General features: G+C 48.4%; 8 protein-coding genes across 8 annotated transcripts; 3 read left to right on the plus strand and 5 right to left on the minus strand.

Annotated features, from left to right (window-relative positions):
* Position 1: 1 nt before the first annotated feature.
* On the minus strand, positions 2-2,195 carry BX661DRAFT_224872 (Centromere/kinetochore Zw10-domain-containing protein; the record flags this gene model as incomplete). The annotated part of the gene is made up of 5 exons (XM_051538919.1): positions 2-138; positions 168-898; positions 955-1,657; positions 1,705-2,072; positions 2,099-2,195. The coding sequence occupies 5 exons, from the start codon at positions 2,193-2,195 to the stop codon at positions 67-69; spliced, it is 1,971 nt and encodes a 656-aa protein (XP_051391189.1). The 3' UTR covers positions 2-66.
* Positions 2,196-4,376: 2,181 nt separating this feature from the next.
* BX661DRAFT_183277 (endonuclease V) lies at positions 4,377-5,563 on the plus strand. Its single transcript, XM_051536195.1, has 2 exons — positions 4,377-4,567; positions 4,639-5,563. The coding sequence occupies exons 1-2, from the start codon at positions 4,489-4,491 to the stop codon at positions 5,268-5,270; spliced, it is 711 nt and encodes a 236-aa protein (XP_051391190.1). The 5' UTR covers positions 4,377-4,488; the 3' UTR covers positions 5,271-5,563.
* Positions 5,564-5,681: 118 nt separating this feature from the next.
* Positions 5,682-7,534, plus strand: BX661DRAFT_183278 (uncharacterized protein). The gene is given in 4 exon segments (XM_051536196.1): positions 5,682-5,946; positions 6,003-6,154; positions 6,167-6,269; positions 6,377-7,534. The coding sequence occupies 4 exon segments, from the start codon at positions 5,839-5,841 to the stop codon at positions 7,490-7,492; spliced, it is 1,479 nt and encodes a 492-aa protein (XP_051391191.1). The 5' UTR covers positions 5,682-5,838; the 3' UTR covers positions 7,493-7,534.
* An 8-nt stretch (positions 7,535-7,542) lies between these two features.
* Positions 7,543-8,902, minus strand: BX661DRAFT_183280 (Metallo-dependent phosphatase-like protein). Its single transcript, XM_051536197.1, has 2 exons — positions 8,764-8,902; positions 7,543-8,554 (listed from the first exon to the last, which is right to left on the minus strand). Exon 2 carries the CDS (start codon positions 8,550-8,552, stop codon positions 7,632-7,634), a length of 921 nt encoding a protein of 306 aa, XP_051391192.1. The 5' UTR covers positions 8,553-8,554; positions 8,764-8,902; the 3' UTR covers positions 7,543-7,631.
* On the plus strand, positions 8,783-9,361 carry BX661DRAFT_29493 (uncharacterized protein). The gene has a single exon (XM_051539036.1). It carries the CDS (start codon positions 9,013-9,015, stop codon positions 9,328-9,330), a length of 318 nt encoding a protein of 105 aa, XP_051391193.1. The 5' UTR covers positions 8,783-9,012; the 3' UTR covers positions 9,331-9,361.
* A 1,819-nt stretch (positions 9,362-11,180) lies between these two features.
* BX661DRAFT_29507 (uncharacterized protein) lies at positions 11,181-12,673 on the minus strand. The gene is made up of 2 exons (XM_051539037.1): positions 12,664-12,673; positions 11,181-12,552 (listed from the first exon to the last, which is right to left on the minus strand). Exon 2 carries the CDS (start codon positions 12,442-12,444, stop codon positions 11,341-11,343), a length of 1,104 nt encoding a protein of 367 aa, XP_051391194.1. The 5' UTR covers positions 12,445-12,552; positions 12,664-12,673; the 3' UTR covers positions 11,181-11,340.
* A 251-nt stretch (positions 12,674-12,924) lies between these two features.
* Positions 12,925-13,128, minus strand: BX661DRAFT_125346 (copper fist DNA binding domain-containing protein; the record flags this gene model as incomplete). The annotated part of the gene is made up of 1 exon (XM_051532447.1): positions 12,925-13,128. A coding segment is annotated over one exon (204 nt), but the record flags the coding sequence as incomplete, so codon positions are not given.
* A 596-nt stretch (positions 13,129-13,724) lies between these two features.
* Positions 13,725-17,172, minus strand: BX661DRAFT_183285 (uncharacterized protein). The gene is made up of 4 exons (XM_051536198.1): positions 17,055-17,172; positions 16,806-16,935; positions 15,957-16,679; positions 13,725-15,715 (listed from the first exon to the last, which is right to left on the minus strand). Exons 1-4 carry the CDS (start codon positions 17,076-17,078, stop codon positions 13,815-13,817), a joined length of 2,778 nt encoding a protein of 925 aa, XP_051391196.1. The 5' UTR covers positions 17,079-17,172; the 3' UTR covers positions 13,725-13,814.
* Between the last annotated feature and the right edge of the window lie 116 nt (positions 17,173-17,288).

Below are 17,288 nucleotides of genomic sequence, written 5' to 3' on the forward strand. Positions count from 1 at the left end.
TAACACGTTTGGAAATATTGGCAAATTAAAAGGTGGGGAAATTGTACAGGTGTGTGCGCGTCAGCGCTAGATGCTGTTTGTGGCGATTTTGGACGAAAGAGCCGTCAGACGGTCGATTTGGACCATCAGCGGATCCCACTCGGGGCAGTACTTTGACACAGGCGCACATGTCCCTGGGCAAACCCAACGCCGTCCTCGGCCACTCCCGCAGCAGTATACCGGAACCTATCGCGCAGGCCAACAACAGGTGCGACCAACCGCAGCACAGCGCGCGCCTCCACATCGCCGACAGCGCCGATGCCCTCTAGCCATGCAGCCACAAAGACCGCCAGGGGGGCAACCAGCACGCCAAGCACCCTCAAGAACATTTCGGCAGACAAATAAAGGCTGCCCACCGAGCATACGCGCTCGACAACCGCACAGGCCAGGGCCAGCGCTCCCTCAGCCGAAGCGCCCTGCCCTTGCCATGACCCCAGCGCCAGCGACAACTGCTCACGCAGCCGTTCCAGCACAGGCGCCATGGCCAACCGGCCCAGCTCGCGATATGCCGAAATGGCATCGGTAAACGTCGCCGACGCCTTCAAAACTGGTGGCCAGCGGCCGCGGTGCCTGAGGCCGAGAGTCGCCAAGTTATGCGAGATGAACTCGCAGTCGTTGAACTGAACAAACGCCCGCTTGAGGTCATCTCCGTTGGCGGCCGGCCGGCTAAGCGCGCGATGCAGAATCAGCGCGTCGCGCACGGCGTGGAAGTACAGGGCAGCAAGAGGCGGCGTCTCCTCAGAGTCCGCGGCTGTCAGTGCCATGGTTTCATTGACAAAGTCGACCAGAGTCTGCGCGCGCTCCGATATCGCGCACTGCGGGAATGCAAGCCTATCAGAATCCCCCACCAAGCCCTTCCCTTCGCCTTCCCCTGGCCCTTGCCCTTGCCCTTGCCATCGCCCTCTTCGCTGCTACTGTCGCTGCTGCCTCCGACGACCACAGTGTTGTCATCGTTGCTCGCCAGCACTGCAGCAACAGTGGCCAGCAAGTCGCGGCGCCGTTTGGCCACATGCGCCAGCACAACGTCGCGTACCGCCGCCTTGATCCGCAAATCATTCTGCGTGATCAGCCGCATCTCCAACCAAGCGTCCTCCAACTGCAACAGGGGCCCCATCGCTCCACAATCAGCCAGCTCCTCGGCGCACGCAGGCACAAGAGGCATGAGCAGTTCGGACCGCACAAGCGGGCAGACAACGCGCCACATGCGCGAGCCCAAATATGCATACAGGTCAGCCAGGTCCTCGTCGACGTCAACGTCGTGGAACACGTCAGAGCGCACAAACCACAGCACCTTCGCCCACTTGTCTCGCACAAGCTCACAATGCACACCGCCACCGCTTCCACCACCACCATTGTTGCTGTTGCTGGCGTCCGCAGGGGGTGCAAAGGCGCCGATGCTGAGTGTGGCGCCCATGGGTGAGTGCGCCACGGCCAGCGGCTCGTGCGGCCGGCGCATCAGGGGCACAAGACAGTGTGTCACCAGGTCGTCCGCCATCCGGTCCATGCGCCCGCGCGCCAACCCAAGCTCAGCCAATGCAAACAGCAGCTCGCTGGGCGTAACAGCGTTCTCGTACGGCGCGCCATCGGAGCTCACAGCTACGCCGTACATAGCATGCACCTCGGAGACGGCACCATGCAAAGCCACCCAGAAGTCTGCTCCGCCACGTACTCGAGCTCCGCACGCACTGCCGCCCTCTTGCGCAGAAGCTGGCTGTGCATTAACACCACATACTCCGATGTAATTGCCCGGTCCCCCTCGAGTTCGCCCAGCAGCCCTGCAGTCTCAGCAACCGAGCTGGCAGCCACTGCCACGTCGCCGTGCTGCAGTTGTTCGTCGATTTCGTGCAGATTCGCATGCGCCTTGGCCAGTCGCATAACCGCATTGAGGGTGTTGCCCAGAGGGTCTAGCCGTGGATTCTCGGGCTGTGCCTGCCGCACTATTTCGTATTTGTCGCTGACCGTGGCCACAGCGTCTAGTGGGTCGGCTCCGTAGATTTGTGCGCTAAGTGTGTGGTTGTGTGGACTGATATCGCCTCGTAGGTGAGTGTGCGCGCATCACTTATCAATGCGTCTAGCGCGGATACTTGCGCTTCTCCGGTCAGTGTGGACAGTTCAGTGTCTGCATGTCGCGTGTCGCGCCGGTATCTCCGCCCCATGTTTGTTGGATTTAAGGGTACGTGTGAGAGAAAGGATTAAATTCGAGGAAACAAAAGTAACAAAAATGCAAATCTGAATGGTTGAATTGAAAGAAGAATTGCAAATGACAAATTTGTTATAAAAAAGTTGATACTTGGTGCTTTTTTGTGTAGGTGTTTTGTTATTATGGCTGCTGCTGCGCAAATCACTCAATCACTCAATCAAGATATTGCAACTCAAATATGTGTAATTAGAAATAAGTCAAAAAAAACTTCGCAATTGACACTTGTTATTTGCATATACTCGTTGAACAACTTTTTCACTCGAGTTCAAATGAATGGCACTTTTTTGCACTTAAATTTTTGTGAACCCTTTTTTCCCTACTTGTTTTTCTACCGTATTTTGTGTCGGGGTTTTAACAGCTATTTGGATAACATGTAGACAAAAAAGAGCGTGTATTTTAATAAATTTTTACGGACCCTTGTCTGCCAAGACAATAATTTGTTTGTATTGGAATGCAATTGGTGAGCCTATTGGCATAGCAACAATTTTCTGTTGTTAATTCGAACTGCGATAGAAACTTCTTTGCTTGGCATTAAAGTGTGCTGTCCCAAGGTTTGTTCACCACTGCCTTTTTAACTGCACTCTGGCAAAACTCATTGGGCTATCACTAAGCTTAGAAATAAGCCAGTCAACCCTATCGACCAATTTTCTTTTATAAAATTTGAAACTAAAAAATGGGAGCACTGTTGTCTTGAAAAAATTATTGACAGAAAATGCGGGTGTCAAAAGCCCAGTTTAACGATGTACTCTATGCCAAACTTATTATTTTATTTTAGATACTTGTAATTAAAACTAGCACGGGTACAAAACCATTTATTAAAACATAATACGACGGAAAATAGGCGCTGCCATTTGAAAAAAGATTCACATTTCCAAAGTCTAAAAAGTTATTTTTAGAAATGCCTTTTTACTTTGTATTATTTTTTATAAAAGAAACAACGCAAGCTCTTTATAAACAAACAATAATAAATGTGAGATGTATTTGAGTAGGCGCCAAAACATTTAATAATAAAACTAATTTTATAATACCACTTATAAAATGACCGATGCATCCTCATTTTTTTACTATTCTCACCTTATCATTCATCATTCATCGCTCAGCACTTGCACTTTTACTCATATATATTTATATTTTCCAATCTATTCGAATTAAGCTGTTATCAACATCATGTTCGGTAGTAAGCCCAAGACGGATAAAGAGCAGGAAAATAAAATTCTAAAATTATACAAGCCAGATAATTTTAATCTTGAAAATTTTAACAATAATAAAATCAAATTTATCGTTTGTAAAATATATAGTCAGGGCATAAAACCAGTTATGGATATTTATTTGCATGTGGATATTAAAAAAACCAAAAAATACATTATTAAAAATGTTTTTACAGCAGGGAAATGTAATAATGTAACTCAACCAAGTTTAAAAGTAAAATATGTAACATTTGTACTACGCAAAGACAAAACAAATACTTATAATGGCATCGATTGTGATTTTGATAAATGCAGTGCATGGGAGATTAATAATATTAATCGTGAAGTTAGCAAAGACATTAAGCTTGTAGTCATACGTGTTTAATATGATATGCACCAGTATTGACCATCAGTGTCAATGACCCTTATTGAATGCGGATTGACATCAACAGACATTTTTATAACACGTCGCCTTTGTACATTGGTGTCCACAGATAGCTACATGACCGCGTTCGCTTGTTTTGAAATGGTATAAATACCAAGCCGGCAGACCATGATTCAAGAAGAAAGAGGATTCAGATTTTAGTTTTAATCATCTTATTAATAAATAACTAATAGCACTATTCACTACAACGCCAACCATATTCCGTTTTAGAGATGTCACATTTAAAATTCACTTTTTAATTTTAATAAAATGAATCAAGGAAAATCAAACCATTTTCAACATTATTATTTGTGAGGGATGTGTACTTGATGACCAGTGGGTGTTAGAGGCAGGTTGGTGCCTTTTTTGTGAGGTTTCTGGAGTGAAGATACAAATATTTATAAAGCTCACATGCATCAATTTATTGGTGCATAATTTACTTTGGACTACAAAAATTCTGACTGCAGCCTACATAAAAAACCCAACAAAATTGTTCCTGACTGTACTGACAATACAGTTTTGATATGGTATTTCTAACACACTTTTCCTTTTCAAATTATTGATGAATAAATTTTATTTGTTTGATTCTACACGCAGCACAAAGTAATAAACGATTATTGAAAATAAAATTTTCATAAATGACCACTTCGAATTCAAAATTGAATTCAAATTCAACAGTATTGTGGACCCGAACTCAGGCCGAGCTTCTCGCACGACGTGACCCCACCGACCGACTGAGCTTCACGCCCACAGCTCCATTCCCTGGGCTACACTAATCGGCGGCGTAGACATCAGCTACCCGCGCAACACGACATCCACAGCAATAGTCGCACTTACCATTCTCTCCTACCCATCACTCACCCAGCTCTACCTGCAAACCCACCAAATCCTGATCACCGAACCCTACATCTCAGGGTTTTTAGCTTTTCGCGAATCACCGGCGTACCTCGCCGCCTTTGCAAGCCTTCGCACAAATAATCCAGAGCTCTGGCCACAAGTGGTGCTCGTTGATGGCAACGGCACTTTGCACCCGCGGCGGTTCGGCTCGGCCTGTCATCTGGGCGTAGAGCTGGATATTCCGACAATCGGCGTGGCAAAAAACCTCCTGTACATGGAGGGCATGACAGTGGACGCAAAGGAGTTAAAGCGAATGTTTAAAGAGGATAAGGCGCTGGGGGGTGTTGAGATTGAGGTAAATGGCGATGTGTGTGCGATGGCAGTGCGGCCTACGGCCGGAGAGGGGGCGACGAATCCGATTTTTGTGTCGCCTGGGCATAGAGTGTCAATGCAGACTGCGGTGGAGCTGGTGCGCTGTTGCTCACGGTATAGGGTGCCTGAGCCTATACGCGTGGCGGATCTGCATTCGCGCGTTGTTGTCCGAGAATTAGAAGAATTGGAAGCCAGTGTGAGTGCAGAGTGACTAGTGTTTTTTATTCGTTACTATCTCTTGGGGTGGCTGTGCCTATTACCATTCTCCCTATTTTTGGTGTTTTGTTGCTGAACAATGGGCATTGAAGCAATTTTAAATAAACCTATATCCTATTGTGCTTCTTTACACGTAGGACAATCCTGTTACTAACATAAATTCTGATTTTTGAATTCCGCCTACAAACACTGGAATGATCATATCGCCATACAGCACCACTGTGCCCCATTTGATTCACAGTCATCCTCATCCACCTACTATGCAACGGCCGTTTTTTTGCTGAACGGACATTGTTACACAAAAATAAGCAAATATGTAAAGTAGAAACCGAGCATATAAATATAAAAGGAGAGGCCATGTAAGCGCCCGGTTGCTTCTTAAAATGTGAAAAATAAAAACATCCAACTTTCTCTTTACTCACAAAACTATCTTACATTGCTACCTACCAATATCGTATATATATATTTTTTTATATTTTCACCGATTGCATCCACATTTTGCATTTTTAGTTTTATTAAAATATTTAATATTTCAAATAAAATAAAATATTTATTTAGGCGCAATGATCACTTCTTCCATTCTGCCGCCCATAGATATACCAAACACAAACCTGGTCAACTATGTTTTCACCGAGTGCGAATCGCACGTGTCCTCATCCACCGAGCACACGGTATTTGTGGACTCGGAAACCAAGGCAACGCTCACTCTCTCGAGCTCCGATCACAGACTCTGCGTCTGGCCGCAGGGCTCCAACAAGCCCCCTTTAACATTGGTCCAGGCGACACCGTGGCGATCTTTGCCGCAAACGGCATGAACTACCCGATTGCCGCCTACGCCATCGTTGCTGCAGGCGCCACATGCACACCAGCCAACCCAATGTATACGCCCAGGGAGCTAGCGCATCAATTAACGGACTCGCGCTGCAAGATGATCATTGTCGGCGAGGGGCTCCAACCCACAGTCGACCGCGCACTCGCGCACTCCAGCCACGCGGTCGAGCATATTTTGACAATGGACGGGTCCAAGAGCATGTCGGCGAATTCGATTTTGAAAATAATCAAGGAGACAGGAACACAGGATGATTATTTTTTCAACACGAGGCGGGAAAATTACGCGAAATCCCCGCGTACCTGTGTTACTCCAGCGGAACCACGGGCAGACCCAAGGGCGTGCTGCTGACGCATCGCAATATGGTTGCTAACGCTATGCAGATCAACGGGATCAAGCAGTTCGACTCGGGCGCACACACCCGCGAGACATTCCTTGGGTTAGCGCCCTTCTGCCACGCCTACGGGCTCTCCTACGTGCTGCACAGTTCTGTCGCCCAGGGGGGCACAATTGTCATTATGGCGGCTTACACTTTTGAAAAGTTCCTCTCAGCCATCCAGCACTTTAAAATTACCTACGGGTACCTTGTACCGCCAATTGTCTGCGCTTTATCCAAGAACCCGCACGTGGACGAGTTTGACCTTACGTCTATGCATACGGTGCTTTCGGGCGGCGCCGCCCTGAGTCCCACTCTTATTGAGACCACGGAGGCTCGGCTTCCGGGCGTCCGCATCGTGCAAGGGTATGGGATGAGCGAGATGAGCCCGGCCACGACTATGCTCTCTACGTCGCATTGCAACCCGGCATCCATCGGCATTCTCCTCGCTGGATGCCAGGCCAAGGTCATCGACGACACAGGCACTCTGTTGGGATGCAAAACCCCAGGCGAGCTATGTTTCCGTGGTCCAAACATCATGCTGGGCTACCTCAATAACCCCAAGGCTACAGAGGATATTTTTGACTCTGACGGGTTTTTACATACTGGTGACATTGGGTACTTTGACCAGAACGGGTTCTTCTACATTACTGATCGCAAAAAGGAGCTCATCAAGTACAAGGGGTTTCAGGTCGCGCCTTCGGAGCTGGAGGGTATTTTGGCTGAACACCCGGATGTCGAGGATGCCGTGGTCATGGCTGTTTACGACGATGAGCAGGCGACGGAGATCCCAAAGGCGTATATTGTTTTGAGGAACAAGGCTGGCGGCAAGGAAGACCAGGATAGGCGTGCGCGCTTGATTGTTGATTGGCTGCATGAGCGTGTGGCGAGGTACAAGTGGCTGAGGGGCGGGTTTGCTGTCATCAGCCATATTCCGCGCAGCCCGGCAGGCAAGATTGTCCGCAGCTCGCTGCGCAATATCGAGCACGTGTCGTCGCGCACCCAAAGCTAGCACAGCCGGATGGCTCGGCGCCGCCATCAGTAATGAGAGCCGATTGTTGCTTAGTGTTAATAATGTTTATTTTGACCACACAATGCGACAAGAGCAACGAAAAAGAAAAAATAGACTGACTTGACTGTTCATCAGATAATTACAAAAAGTAGTCTGGTGCTGGCTTTTTCGCTGGCGTTCCGCGGGCCTCCTGCGGCGCAGCCTCAAAGATCTTGAAATTGGAGCCCAAGTTCTCGTCAAACTCCAGGATAGCAGCCACATTACCGCACCTGTAGCAGTAGTTGGGTGCCGACCACACGGTGACACAGGTCTTGTCAAACATATGTTTGTACCCTTCCATCACCAGCTGGTGCGCTCGGGCGATTAGATCGAGGTTATTTGTATGAAGGAATGACCGGACGACGTCGCCACCAAACAGATACCCGGCGCCGCGCGGGCTCAGTCCCCAGCCGGAGATGTCCTCGGGGTCGGACCATAGCAAGTCACACATGGCACCCTCATGCGGTACCTCCTGCTTCCGGTCAATCGTCCGAATCTGGTCCACCGTGTTAATGACCGGCGACAACCCGCCGTGGACACACAGGATCTTGTCGTCAATAATCGCTACCAAGCTCATGTAATCAAACACCTCGCAGCAGTTCCGCCATACATTCGCCGATCCGTACTTCCGCATGCATTCGTCGTAGAACCCGTACACCTGCGTAATCTGCCTGCTCTCATGGTTTCCGCGAAGCAAGGATATCCTATCCGGGTACCGCACCTTTAAGGCCAGCAGCAAGAGAAATGTCTCGACGCTATAGAATCCACGGTCGACAAAGTCGCCCATGAAGAGGTAGTTGGTACATGGGCACTCGCCACCTACTGCGAATAGCTCTTGCAGGTCGTAGAATTGTCCGTGAATGTCGCCGCAAATCGTCACTGGCGCGTCAACGCGCTGCACGTTGCTCTCTTCAATAAATATTTCGCGTGCCTTGTTGCATAGCTCCTTGACCTCGTTCTCCGATATGATTTCGCATCGCCGAAGCTGCTCGATTTGCCTGTCCAAGTCGCTCTGGACCATGTCTATTGTATTATTATTCTTAGTTTTTTAGTATAAAAATTGTTGTGTATATGAGGAAGAAAAAAAGAGATTATTGAAGAGAAAATAATGATTACAGTAATAATAATGGAAAGGAAATTAAAAATGAAATTCAAAAAAGCAAAAGTGTGAAAGAGAAGAATGAGAATTAAAAAAGAAGCTGAAGTGGGACGAGACGATGCAAAAAAAGTACCTTTAACTCAAAAAATACAAATCTACACTATAGGAAAAGAATGAGGCTACAAATATACTTCAAAACGACATCCTTCCCCAGATAAAGTGTTTAGAAACTAGTGGCAATAGAGCACTATGGTTGACGATATTAATCAGTTGCTGCTTCTTTCGAAGAGAAGAAGCAGAGGAAGATGTATTATTGCGCACACCTTGGGCTTGGGCTTTGGCTTAAGCGTCCCTGTAGACTCGGCTTCAGTCGACCCTAACAATGCCTTTTTGCCCAAGAAACGAGAGAACGCTCGTCTGTAAGCGGGCATTAAGAATAATGCGAAAGTTTAACACCAGCCATGTCACGATTCCACTTCTGTCTGCCTGTGGCACTTTTTCGCCATTCTTGATCTTGGCTCCGTCGGCCCTGAAGGTTTGCAGGCAGTCTTCCATTGTGCACTGGAGCAGGCCGTGGCATAGAATTTGGCGAGGTTTTTTACTTCCAGAATTGTATGTATGCCTGTTGCGGCTACCTGGTGTCATTGCGATGTGGTGCTTATGCTTGGGATTCTATAGACGAGGATTATCGGTTTTGTGAACCTTCTCCATCCTACTCTCACACGTGGCAAAATGTTGAGGTGCAATACTCGTCGATCAAGTAAACAGTGAATCACTGGATTTAGCATCTCCCGCAGCCCCTTGCCACGGATTGGCTCATGGTAACGGGTCATACCTGGGTCCAATTTCCAAGAATAAGGACCAGACCTGGGCCAAATTTTGCACGCAAAGATTTTGCGAGTTCGACGTCGGCGCGCTTTCTGTTAACAAAAGAAATATAGCGGAGCTTGCGGTGCAAGGGGTCGGTTGAGCTGCTGCTGTCGTACTTTTGACTTTTGCTGAGGGTCTGCGTGTTGTGGTAATGTTCTGCCAAAACAAATTATCCCTTTACAGCGCTCAAGGAGGTACTCGACATATAACTTGCAAGCAAGTGTTCTGGAGCCAAGGTGGTTGAGCGCGCGCTCGGCATCCTCAACAGACGTATACCGACCATTTGTTTTCGCTTTGGCGAGCTTTGCGGGGTCAAGCTGGAATACCTTTTTTGCATTTTTGTGGATCCGTCGAAACGCGTTCACGTCATTTATTAGCCTCTGAATTCCTGGTATAGCTGAATATAACTTTCTCACCCCTTTTGTAGCTGCTTTTATATCCCAGACAATATAACATATCTCTGCGACCAGGATCACAAAAAGCTGCTTTATCAACAATACCATGAATGATAAGGTTTAGGCAAAGTATCAAAGTATCAATGTATTCGGGAGTGGAAGCATTCTTACTGCGGAGTACACCATTGCTGTTTTTGTTGCTAGTGCTGGTGCTGGTGCTGGTGCTATCGTTGTTGCTGGTGCTTGTTGTTGCTGTCGTTGTTGCTGGTTGCTGTCGTTGCTGTTGCTGTTTGTTGCTGTCGTTGCTGTTGCTGTTGCTGTTGCTGTCGTTGCTGTTGCTGTTGCTGTTGCTGTTGCTGTTGCTGTTGTTGCTGTTGTCCGTATCGCCAGAACCTTTCTGAGACTGTGAATCCTGCTTGGCTTTGATCTTCTCGGCCTCGAGCTTCTTAGCCTTTGTGTTTGCGCTTGAGTCAAGAAATACAATAATTGCAACGCCATCTGTACGAATAAGTCCTCCGAATTTGTGTGGTTTTTTGACCTCTCGAGAATAAAGTGTAAACGGCCAACAAGAGATATCACAAAATAGAGACCAAATTTATCCTGGTGATTTGGCTAAGAGCTTCCTCTGAGATGGAATTTCTAGGAGGTCAATATTAAGGCAAAGCTTATCCTTGTGCAACGCTTTGAGTTGGCTCTTTGAGACAGAAAAATACTTAGTACAAGGATGTTCTTGTCGATTGTCGTAAACCCTGGTACAACAGATGTCCTCGTCGGGAAAAGGGAAATTGAGTGCACAGCCTTGTTGACATTTAAAAGCCGGAAGACCTTGACAAAAGCCCCAATGTGGTTTATCGCATTGGTCGCAGAGTCGTACCGGAGCCCCTTGTCGCCGAAACTGTAGTTTTCGGGGGTATGCGCCAAGGATCCTCTCTATCAGGCGCTCTATCCCATCGCGAAGCACAGGGTCTGATATCTGCTGGGTATTGATCTGTTTGCCAGCTCTGTTGGTCGTAGCAAAGAGAATATCACTCTTTATGTTGCCCGCTGGGATTCTTATTTCCTTGCTAATCAGCTGCCGAATTTCCTTCTCAGTAAGACCACCCTCGTTCTTGACGTGAAGAAAAGGGCCAGGGAGCGATATGGTACACTTAAGTGTGACATCAACCAAATATTTCAACTGTCAGTTGAAGCGCTGTGATATGTGCGATTTGTACGCCACCAGAATAGCTGTACTCTCATAATTAGCAACATAGTCCGCACTCATGAGCTGCGGACACTCATACTTGGTTTCCTTATGTTTGATGTGGTGAGATAATATCAAGATTTATCTGAGGTGTATGCGTTGGCCAAATCGCTTGCTGTAAAAATTAAGGAACACAAAAAAAATTGGCGGAGGGAAAAGCCAATCCAAGCGCTTTAAAAATAAATGAAAAGGGAAAAGTGTGCTAAAACTTTGACCTCAACAGCACATCCTCGCACAGGTCCTCGAAACAGTCCATACATTCCTCGAATGGCTTCTGGCACCCGCAACTGCACGCCAACGCACCGTCAGCGTCGACCTCGGGGTTATCTGGGTCACCTGGCTGCCATGCCTCCGGCCGCTTGCGTTTCCTACAGCTGCACTGGCACGGCCCACCAGTGCTGCCGTCGTTACCACCACAACACGACGATGGCATAGCGCTGCTGGTGGGATTTGGCGCGCAGCAGGATTTGGTCTGTGGCGGGGCTTGCTTTACAGAGCTTGGCTCAGGCACGGAGGAAGGCGCGCAGCACGATGATACTGATACCGACGAAGACGAGGAAGGAGGCAGCATGCTCTTGGCAGGCGGATTCAATGATGCACAGCATGACGAGCCACCTGCTGCTGCCGGGCTCTTCGCAGAATCATCGACTATTTGCACTCTGGGAGCTGTCGACCCGCAGCATCCGCCGGTCGACACAACCGGCAGGTCAACGCCCGCAGCAAACACAGACACAGTCTCGTTGAGTAATGGCTGCTGGCACTGCAAGTCTTCGATAAGGGTTGACGCGCGCGTCGAGCTGTTGCCATTGCTTGTGACCGAGTCACTTATCGACTGCGTGTCCGAGGACAATACCGAGGGGAACGGCATCAGGATGCTCTCGACCCAATCCGACGGATCCACGCCATCATACGGCGCGCTGCCGCCTCCAATATTGAGCGGCTGCCCAATGCGCTGCTCGATGGTCTGAATGAGTAGCTCGAGTTTAGCTCTGCAATCGCACCCACAATCGCAATTCGGCTTTTCTATTAGACTAACTTGTTTCGGCCCGGAGAGGCAGCAGCTTGATTGCGCAAGAGCAGCCGGTGCCGGCGGTAACTCTGCCTCTAACTGTGCCTGTGCATATGGCTCCGCTTTGGTCTTGCAGCAAGCTGCTGTGGGTCCTGATGGACATTCGGGTTCGAAAAGCTCGAGGTCCCTAAGTATCCTATGGAGCCTGGGGAGCCTGAGGAGCCTGAGCTGTTTGATGGGTGTACGAGTGCTTTGGCGTGTGTACGAGCTGGGTGCCAAGTGATATTGTCGATTCATCTACTATATCCTGCGGATAGTTGCGCTTGAGGTAGTTGGTGAACATGGGCCGGCAGCACTTGCAAAACTTGTCTTGGGGACACTTGCACGGATTCAGCAGGTTTTCAACTACAATATTACATAGATATTTAGCTGCGTTAGTTGCGTGACCATCAATTAAAGCACCAGTTGTGTTTTCTATACGCTCGAATCGTCCCAGAGTGCCGGAATTATACTTACTACTGCTCACTTTGGATCGCAACCCCACGCCCGAATCGGTCTTCCTAACTACAGACGCACCAACAAGAGAAAAAATAAGGAGCAGGCAAAAGACCACACCCAGCAAGATGGTAAACCCAAAAAAAACTTTTAGTGCAAGCAAATAACCCCGTTAAGTCGATACCACTTGTGTGCAAAATGATTTGTAATCCATTTTTTGGTTTCCGGGGAAATCAGAAAAAACTTACTCTTTATCCTGGGTGCACTCTCCGCCTCTTGTATACTGTCATCGTCCAGTTCGCTGCACAGACACTTGACGTGTGCCTTTCGAGACTTCCGCAATTGTCTGCACTTTTCGCACTGTGTAACTGGCCGCCCCTTTGGTCGTATTTCTACCAGCTCGCGCTCGCTATGCTTACATGACGACGCTCGGTGACCGCGAATGCATGGCTGGCATGCATATTTCTTTCCATTGCTGAGTATCATTACGAATTGAGAAATATATATGTAAAAATAATAACGCAGCGAGATAACGTGTTGCTGTTACCGCTCTAACTCCTCACCGACTACGTTTGAATGTGTTGCGCGTCAAAAAATAATGCTGTATTGAAATAAGGGAAACAATAAATTAAAAAGTGATAATGGAAAAATAAAATAAAAAGCTCGAGCTTAGGCTTTAAAGAAAAAAGAGTAGGATAAAAAGAGATAATAGAAATTTAGAAATATGCACGGGAAAAAAGAGAGAGAAATACAATGGAACATGGTGAGAAGGAAAAAGGAAGAAGAAAAAAGGGGGGAGAGCCATCGATGAGGTTGACAATCTAAATGCCAATGCAGCCCTTCTTTCCGTTTCCCCCACACATAATAAAAATTAACCAAAAAGGAACGCCTCCTTTCTCGCTTTCCCTCAAATCGAAATGTTTAAAAAAAGCGCAGTTCAATGCTTAAATGCCTATATGAAGGTTAGAAAACGACTATAAATTTGAGATTATTTTTCTTATTTTAGAAAAAATGTATCGCATTTATCAATTGCCACTTTTGATGCTGAATACAAGTTGAAAAATATATATTTCATTTTAGACATGTGATGCTGCTGCTGCTGCGCACAAAAAGAAGAAAAAGAAAAAACTGACTCTATTTTGCTTTTTTATTTTGCCATTGCTCAGCCGGCTTCAATAGCGCCGCAATCGCATGAAAAAGGCATTTGGACAGACACGGCTGGACTCTGGCAAGTACGACTTGTAAAAATTAACAGCAAACTTCTCGGGCTTGAATCCAAATTTCTGGTACAGCAGCATTGCCAGGTTGGTCGCCGACACATGCAACGTCAGGTCCTTCGTAGGCACAGTCTGGGTCAAATGGTATATCATAAACTTGGCAATCCCGGCGCCCTCCCAGCCAGCCGAAACTGCAATATACGTGAGGTATGCCTCGGGAGTCAAGAACGCGCAGCCAATTACAGTGCGCTTGTACAGCGCGACGATGCTAAATTCGGGGTAGAGCAGGGCCTCGCTCATATCGATGCCGGGCCAAAACGTCCGGCAGAGGAGCGCGTTGACCTGCTCAAGGTGTTCGTGCTGGAAGAACACGTAGTCAATGCTCTCCGTTTTGGACAAGCACAGGGATTCGAGCGACAGAGTGTGGAAGAGCGGGTGACTGCGTGAGCGAATTGCCCGTTGCACTCGCAGCATCGCCAGCCCACGAGCCTTGCCATCGGGTCCAGAAGCACTGTCGTCTGCGCCAAAAGTTTTAAAGTCGCGCCAGATGTACGGCCGGAGAAGGCGGCCGTGGAACGGGCTGACTTTGGCAACCTGCGATGTCAGGCTGTCGCGCAAAATGGCTCGGCCCATTAGCCGCGAGGCAAACGAGTTGGCATAGGCGGTCACTGTGATTCCCCTTTTGACATTTGCAGCAGACTCTGCTTGTAATACACCCGGGTGGCTCGCGTCACCGCCTCCTGGCCGATCTATCTCATCACGCTCGCAGCTGCCGCTCCTCAGATCATTGCTCTCGCCTGCCCCAGATTCTGACAGCAGCTGCCGCATGCCGGTCTTGTCATCCGCTAGCTTAGTACTGCCGCCGGCCAGCAGATATGCCTGGAGGTCAATTGGTCTCTGGAGCCACGGCATCTGCCTGTGCTCCATGCACGTCTTGACCGCATTGTCAATGTCGAATAGCCGCAATCCGAGCATGCGCTTGAACCGCCGCAGCTCTAGCCGGCGACGTAGACGCTTGGCCTTACTGGTAAGCACAGACTGGCTGCTGCTCGTTTTTGCACAGAACTCCCACTGCGCCTGCTCGCTCATAAGGTGAATATTAGGAACCTCAGCCTCTGATGAAGAAAACAGTGGCTGCGGGCTGAGGTTGTCGAGGCAAGTGGTTGGAAAAGGTCCGAAAGCAGCGAGATGCTGCTCGGCGTCGGTATCAGCATCAATCTCGCGCTCGTCGTTATGGTCTTGGCCGTCTTCGCTCCGAGCACCACCATCACCATCACTATCATCGTCTTCGTCCTCGTCATATCCATAGCCGTCGTTGTCCGAATTGGAGGAATTTAATGCATCGGCATCCTCGTACATATGACCAGCCGTCTTCTCGGGCACATATCCTACTTCAACAGACTCTGCGACAGGAGTGCGCTCAGGCGAAGGCGTCAAATCAGGCGAAATGCGGCTTTCGGGGGCTGGTGATTGGAAAGGCAGCGTCGAAGACAGTCCTGGAATGGAAGCAGGGAACGACATAGGTGTGGTAGCCAAATCTAATGGCGATGCCACAGTTGACAAGGGTTTTGGCGCCAATGGGCTGATGTTTGTATCATCCCTCTTAATGCGGATCACTTGGTGCGGCGCGTCCATGGTGGTCGCATTGGCTCCAAGCAGATTGCCAAAGAATTCCTCGCCGGCTTCATTTTGGAGCACTGGCTTTTCCTCGACTTGGAAGTCATCAGTATCGTCGTCACTGCCAATCGCTTCAAGAGCGCCCTTGTCCCCAAGGTCTGAAAAGTCAATACCATCCGCCTCCGAGTCTGTGGATAGCGAGCTCAACGAACTAAGCGACTCCAGATCATCGTCCTTCTCTACAAAAGCAAAATAAAAAAGGCAGAATACGTGTGCTCATACACACGTACAGCCAAGACAGGGAAAAAACGTGTAAAGAAACCACGCACCGAGGTAGACATATAATTAATAACCAACACATTTTAAAATCTCGTATACCGCCGGACAAATATACATATATTAAAACTATATACGTTTACTCCTGAGCGGCGGCAGCAATGGGAGCCGTTGTGGGCGAAAGGCATTCATTAGTCTGCTTACCGAAACCCTCGGGCTTGTCCACCTGCGAGGATCCTCCAAGGCGCTCCTTCTCCAGCTTGGTAAACAGCTCGAAACTCTGCAGCAGATCTATATCATTATCGAGTATTTTGGGATCCACCCGGCGTCTCCTCGCCTTCCTCTTGCCCACGTCACTATCGCTCTCATCATCGCTAAACGAAACACGGTGTCTGGTTGACCTCTTTGATCCCCTTGACTCATTCAGAACCTCGAGGATTTCCTTTTCAGCCTCGGATCCAGCAGAAAGATCAGTCTTCTTCCGCGGCTTTTTCACGTCCGATCTTTGCCTTGGCGCACGCGATTCCTTGGCCTTCCCAGTCGCCTTGGGCGGCGTGCTATCTGGCGGAGTAACCTCCTGCAATGTCCAGTTCCCAGACTGCTGTGTGTCGTCGAATCCCGATTTGAACCTCGAGTGATGCGTGGATAGGGAGCCAGCTACCGTATTGTGCCACGTCGCTGTCTTGGCCTTGCCGGGCATCAAGCTCTCCCAATTTTCGCTGATCGTCGCGCAAATGTTTTCCCTCCACCGAAAGTACTTCTTTTCCGGCTCTGTTTTGATTAGATGGTAGAGTACCAGGTGGATCGCCTGTACCCAGCTAATCGTCTCCCTTTCGTAGATCTCATTGCCGCTGTTGCACACGCTGCACTGGAACTTGTAGAAGCTGTCGCCCTTGAGCGGCTTCAACTTTATAGATGGGACGCAATCTACTCGAGAATACCAAAGTTAAATAATACAATTGTAAAAAATCAGTAAGCCAGCTGCAATAATAAACTAAGCGCAAGCATGCGCCTCAGTGCCAGTGCAAATGGCTTATATGCTCGAATTCTTACCCCAATGAAAGAGCTGCTTGCAGTCCTGGCATTTGACCATCGAGTCCCCGTCGGTGTAGTCCAGCCCGCAGTAGCAGTACACGCCCTCTTTGTTGCGCATGTGCTTGGCGTCCCACTCTAGCGCCTCGAGCTATATGTCGAAAGAGAGAAAAACAAAGGAAAATAAGTGTTTTCTTTTTTGTATTTAAAATATGCGCTTCAAGAATTGGATTAACGGATGAGTGCTTAAGCAAAAGCCAAAATACTTACGTTGTATTTGAATTTTGTCGCCATTTCTAGCTTGTGCGCGCGTCTGTGTTTGTGTGTAAAGGTGAGTGAGTGAGTGAGTGAGTGGGTGAGTGGGTGAGTGAGTGGGTGCGTAAATGAGCGTTTGAATGTGAGTGAATATGATAAATGCGTATAATTAAGAGAGCGGCAGTTGAACTTTTGTTAGTCAAGCAAAGAAGAAGGAAAAATAATTTAAATTTTTACATGGAATGAAGA

The sequence above is a fragment of the Kickxella alabastrina genome (genome assembly GCF_025024165.1).
Source record: "Kickxella alabastrina strain RSA 675 chromosome Unknown BX661scaffold_13, whole genome shotgun sequence".
Lineage (NCBI taxonomy): Eukaryota > Fungi > Kickxellomycota > Kickxellomycetes > Kickxellales > Kickxellaceae > Kickxella > Kickxella alabastrina.

Coding starts and splice junctions, on each gene's coding strand:
- BX661DRAFT_183277 (XM_051536195.1), top strand. CDS start 4,489: ATGACCACTTCGAATTCAAAATTGAATTCAAATTCAACAGTATTGTGG. Junction 4,568..4,638: donor GGCCGAGCTTCTCGCACGAC/GTGACCCCACCG, acceptor TCGGCGGCGTAG/ACATCAGCTACCCGCGCAAC.
- BX661DRAFT_183278 (XM_051536196.1), top strand. CDS start 5,839: ATGATCACTTCTTCCATTCTGCCGCCCATAGATATACCAAACACAAAC. Junction 5,947..6,002: donor CCTCATCCACCGAGCACACG/GTATTTGTGGAC, acceptor CTCCGATCACAG/ACTCTGCGTCTGGCCGCAGG. Junction 6,270..6,376: donor TCGCGCACTCCAGCCACGCG/GTCGAGCATATT, acceptor TTTCAACACGAG/GCGGGAAAATTACGCGAAAT.
- BX661DRAFT_183280 (XM_051536197.1), bottom strand. CDS start 8,552: ATGGTCCAGAGCGACTTGGACAGGCAAATCGAGCAGCTTCGGCGATGC.
- BX661DRAFT_29493 (XM_051539036.1), top strand. CDS start 9,013: ATGCCTTTTTGCCCAAGAAACGAGAGAACGCTCGTCTGTAAGCGGGCA.
- BX661DRAFT_29507 (XM_051539037.1), bottom strand. CDS start 12,444: ATGAATCGACAATATCACTTGGCACCCAGCTCGTACACACGCCAAAGC.
- BX661DRAFT_183285 (XM_051536198.1), bottom strand. CDS start 17,078: ATGGCGACAAAATTCAAATACAAC. Junction 16,680..16,805: donor CAAGCAGCTCTTTCATTGGG/GTAAGAATTCGA, acceptor ATTCTCGAGTAG/ATTGCGTCCCATCTATAAAG. Junction 15,716..15,956: donor GGACAAGCCCGAGGGTTTCG/GTAAGCAGACTA, acceptor TTGCTTTTGTAG/AGAAGGACGATGATCTGGAG.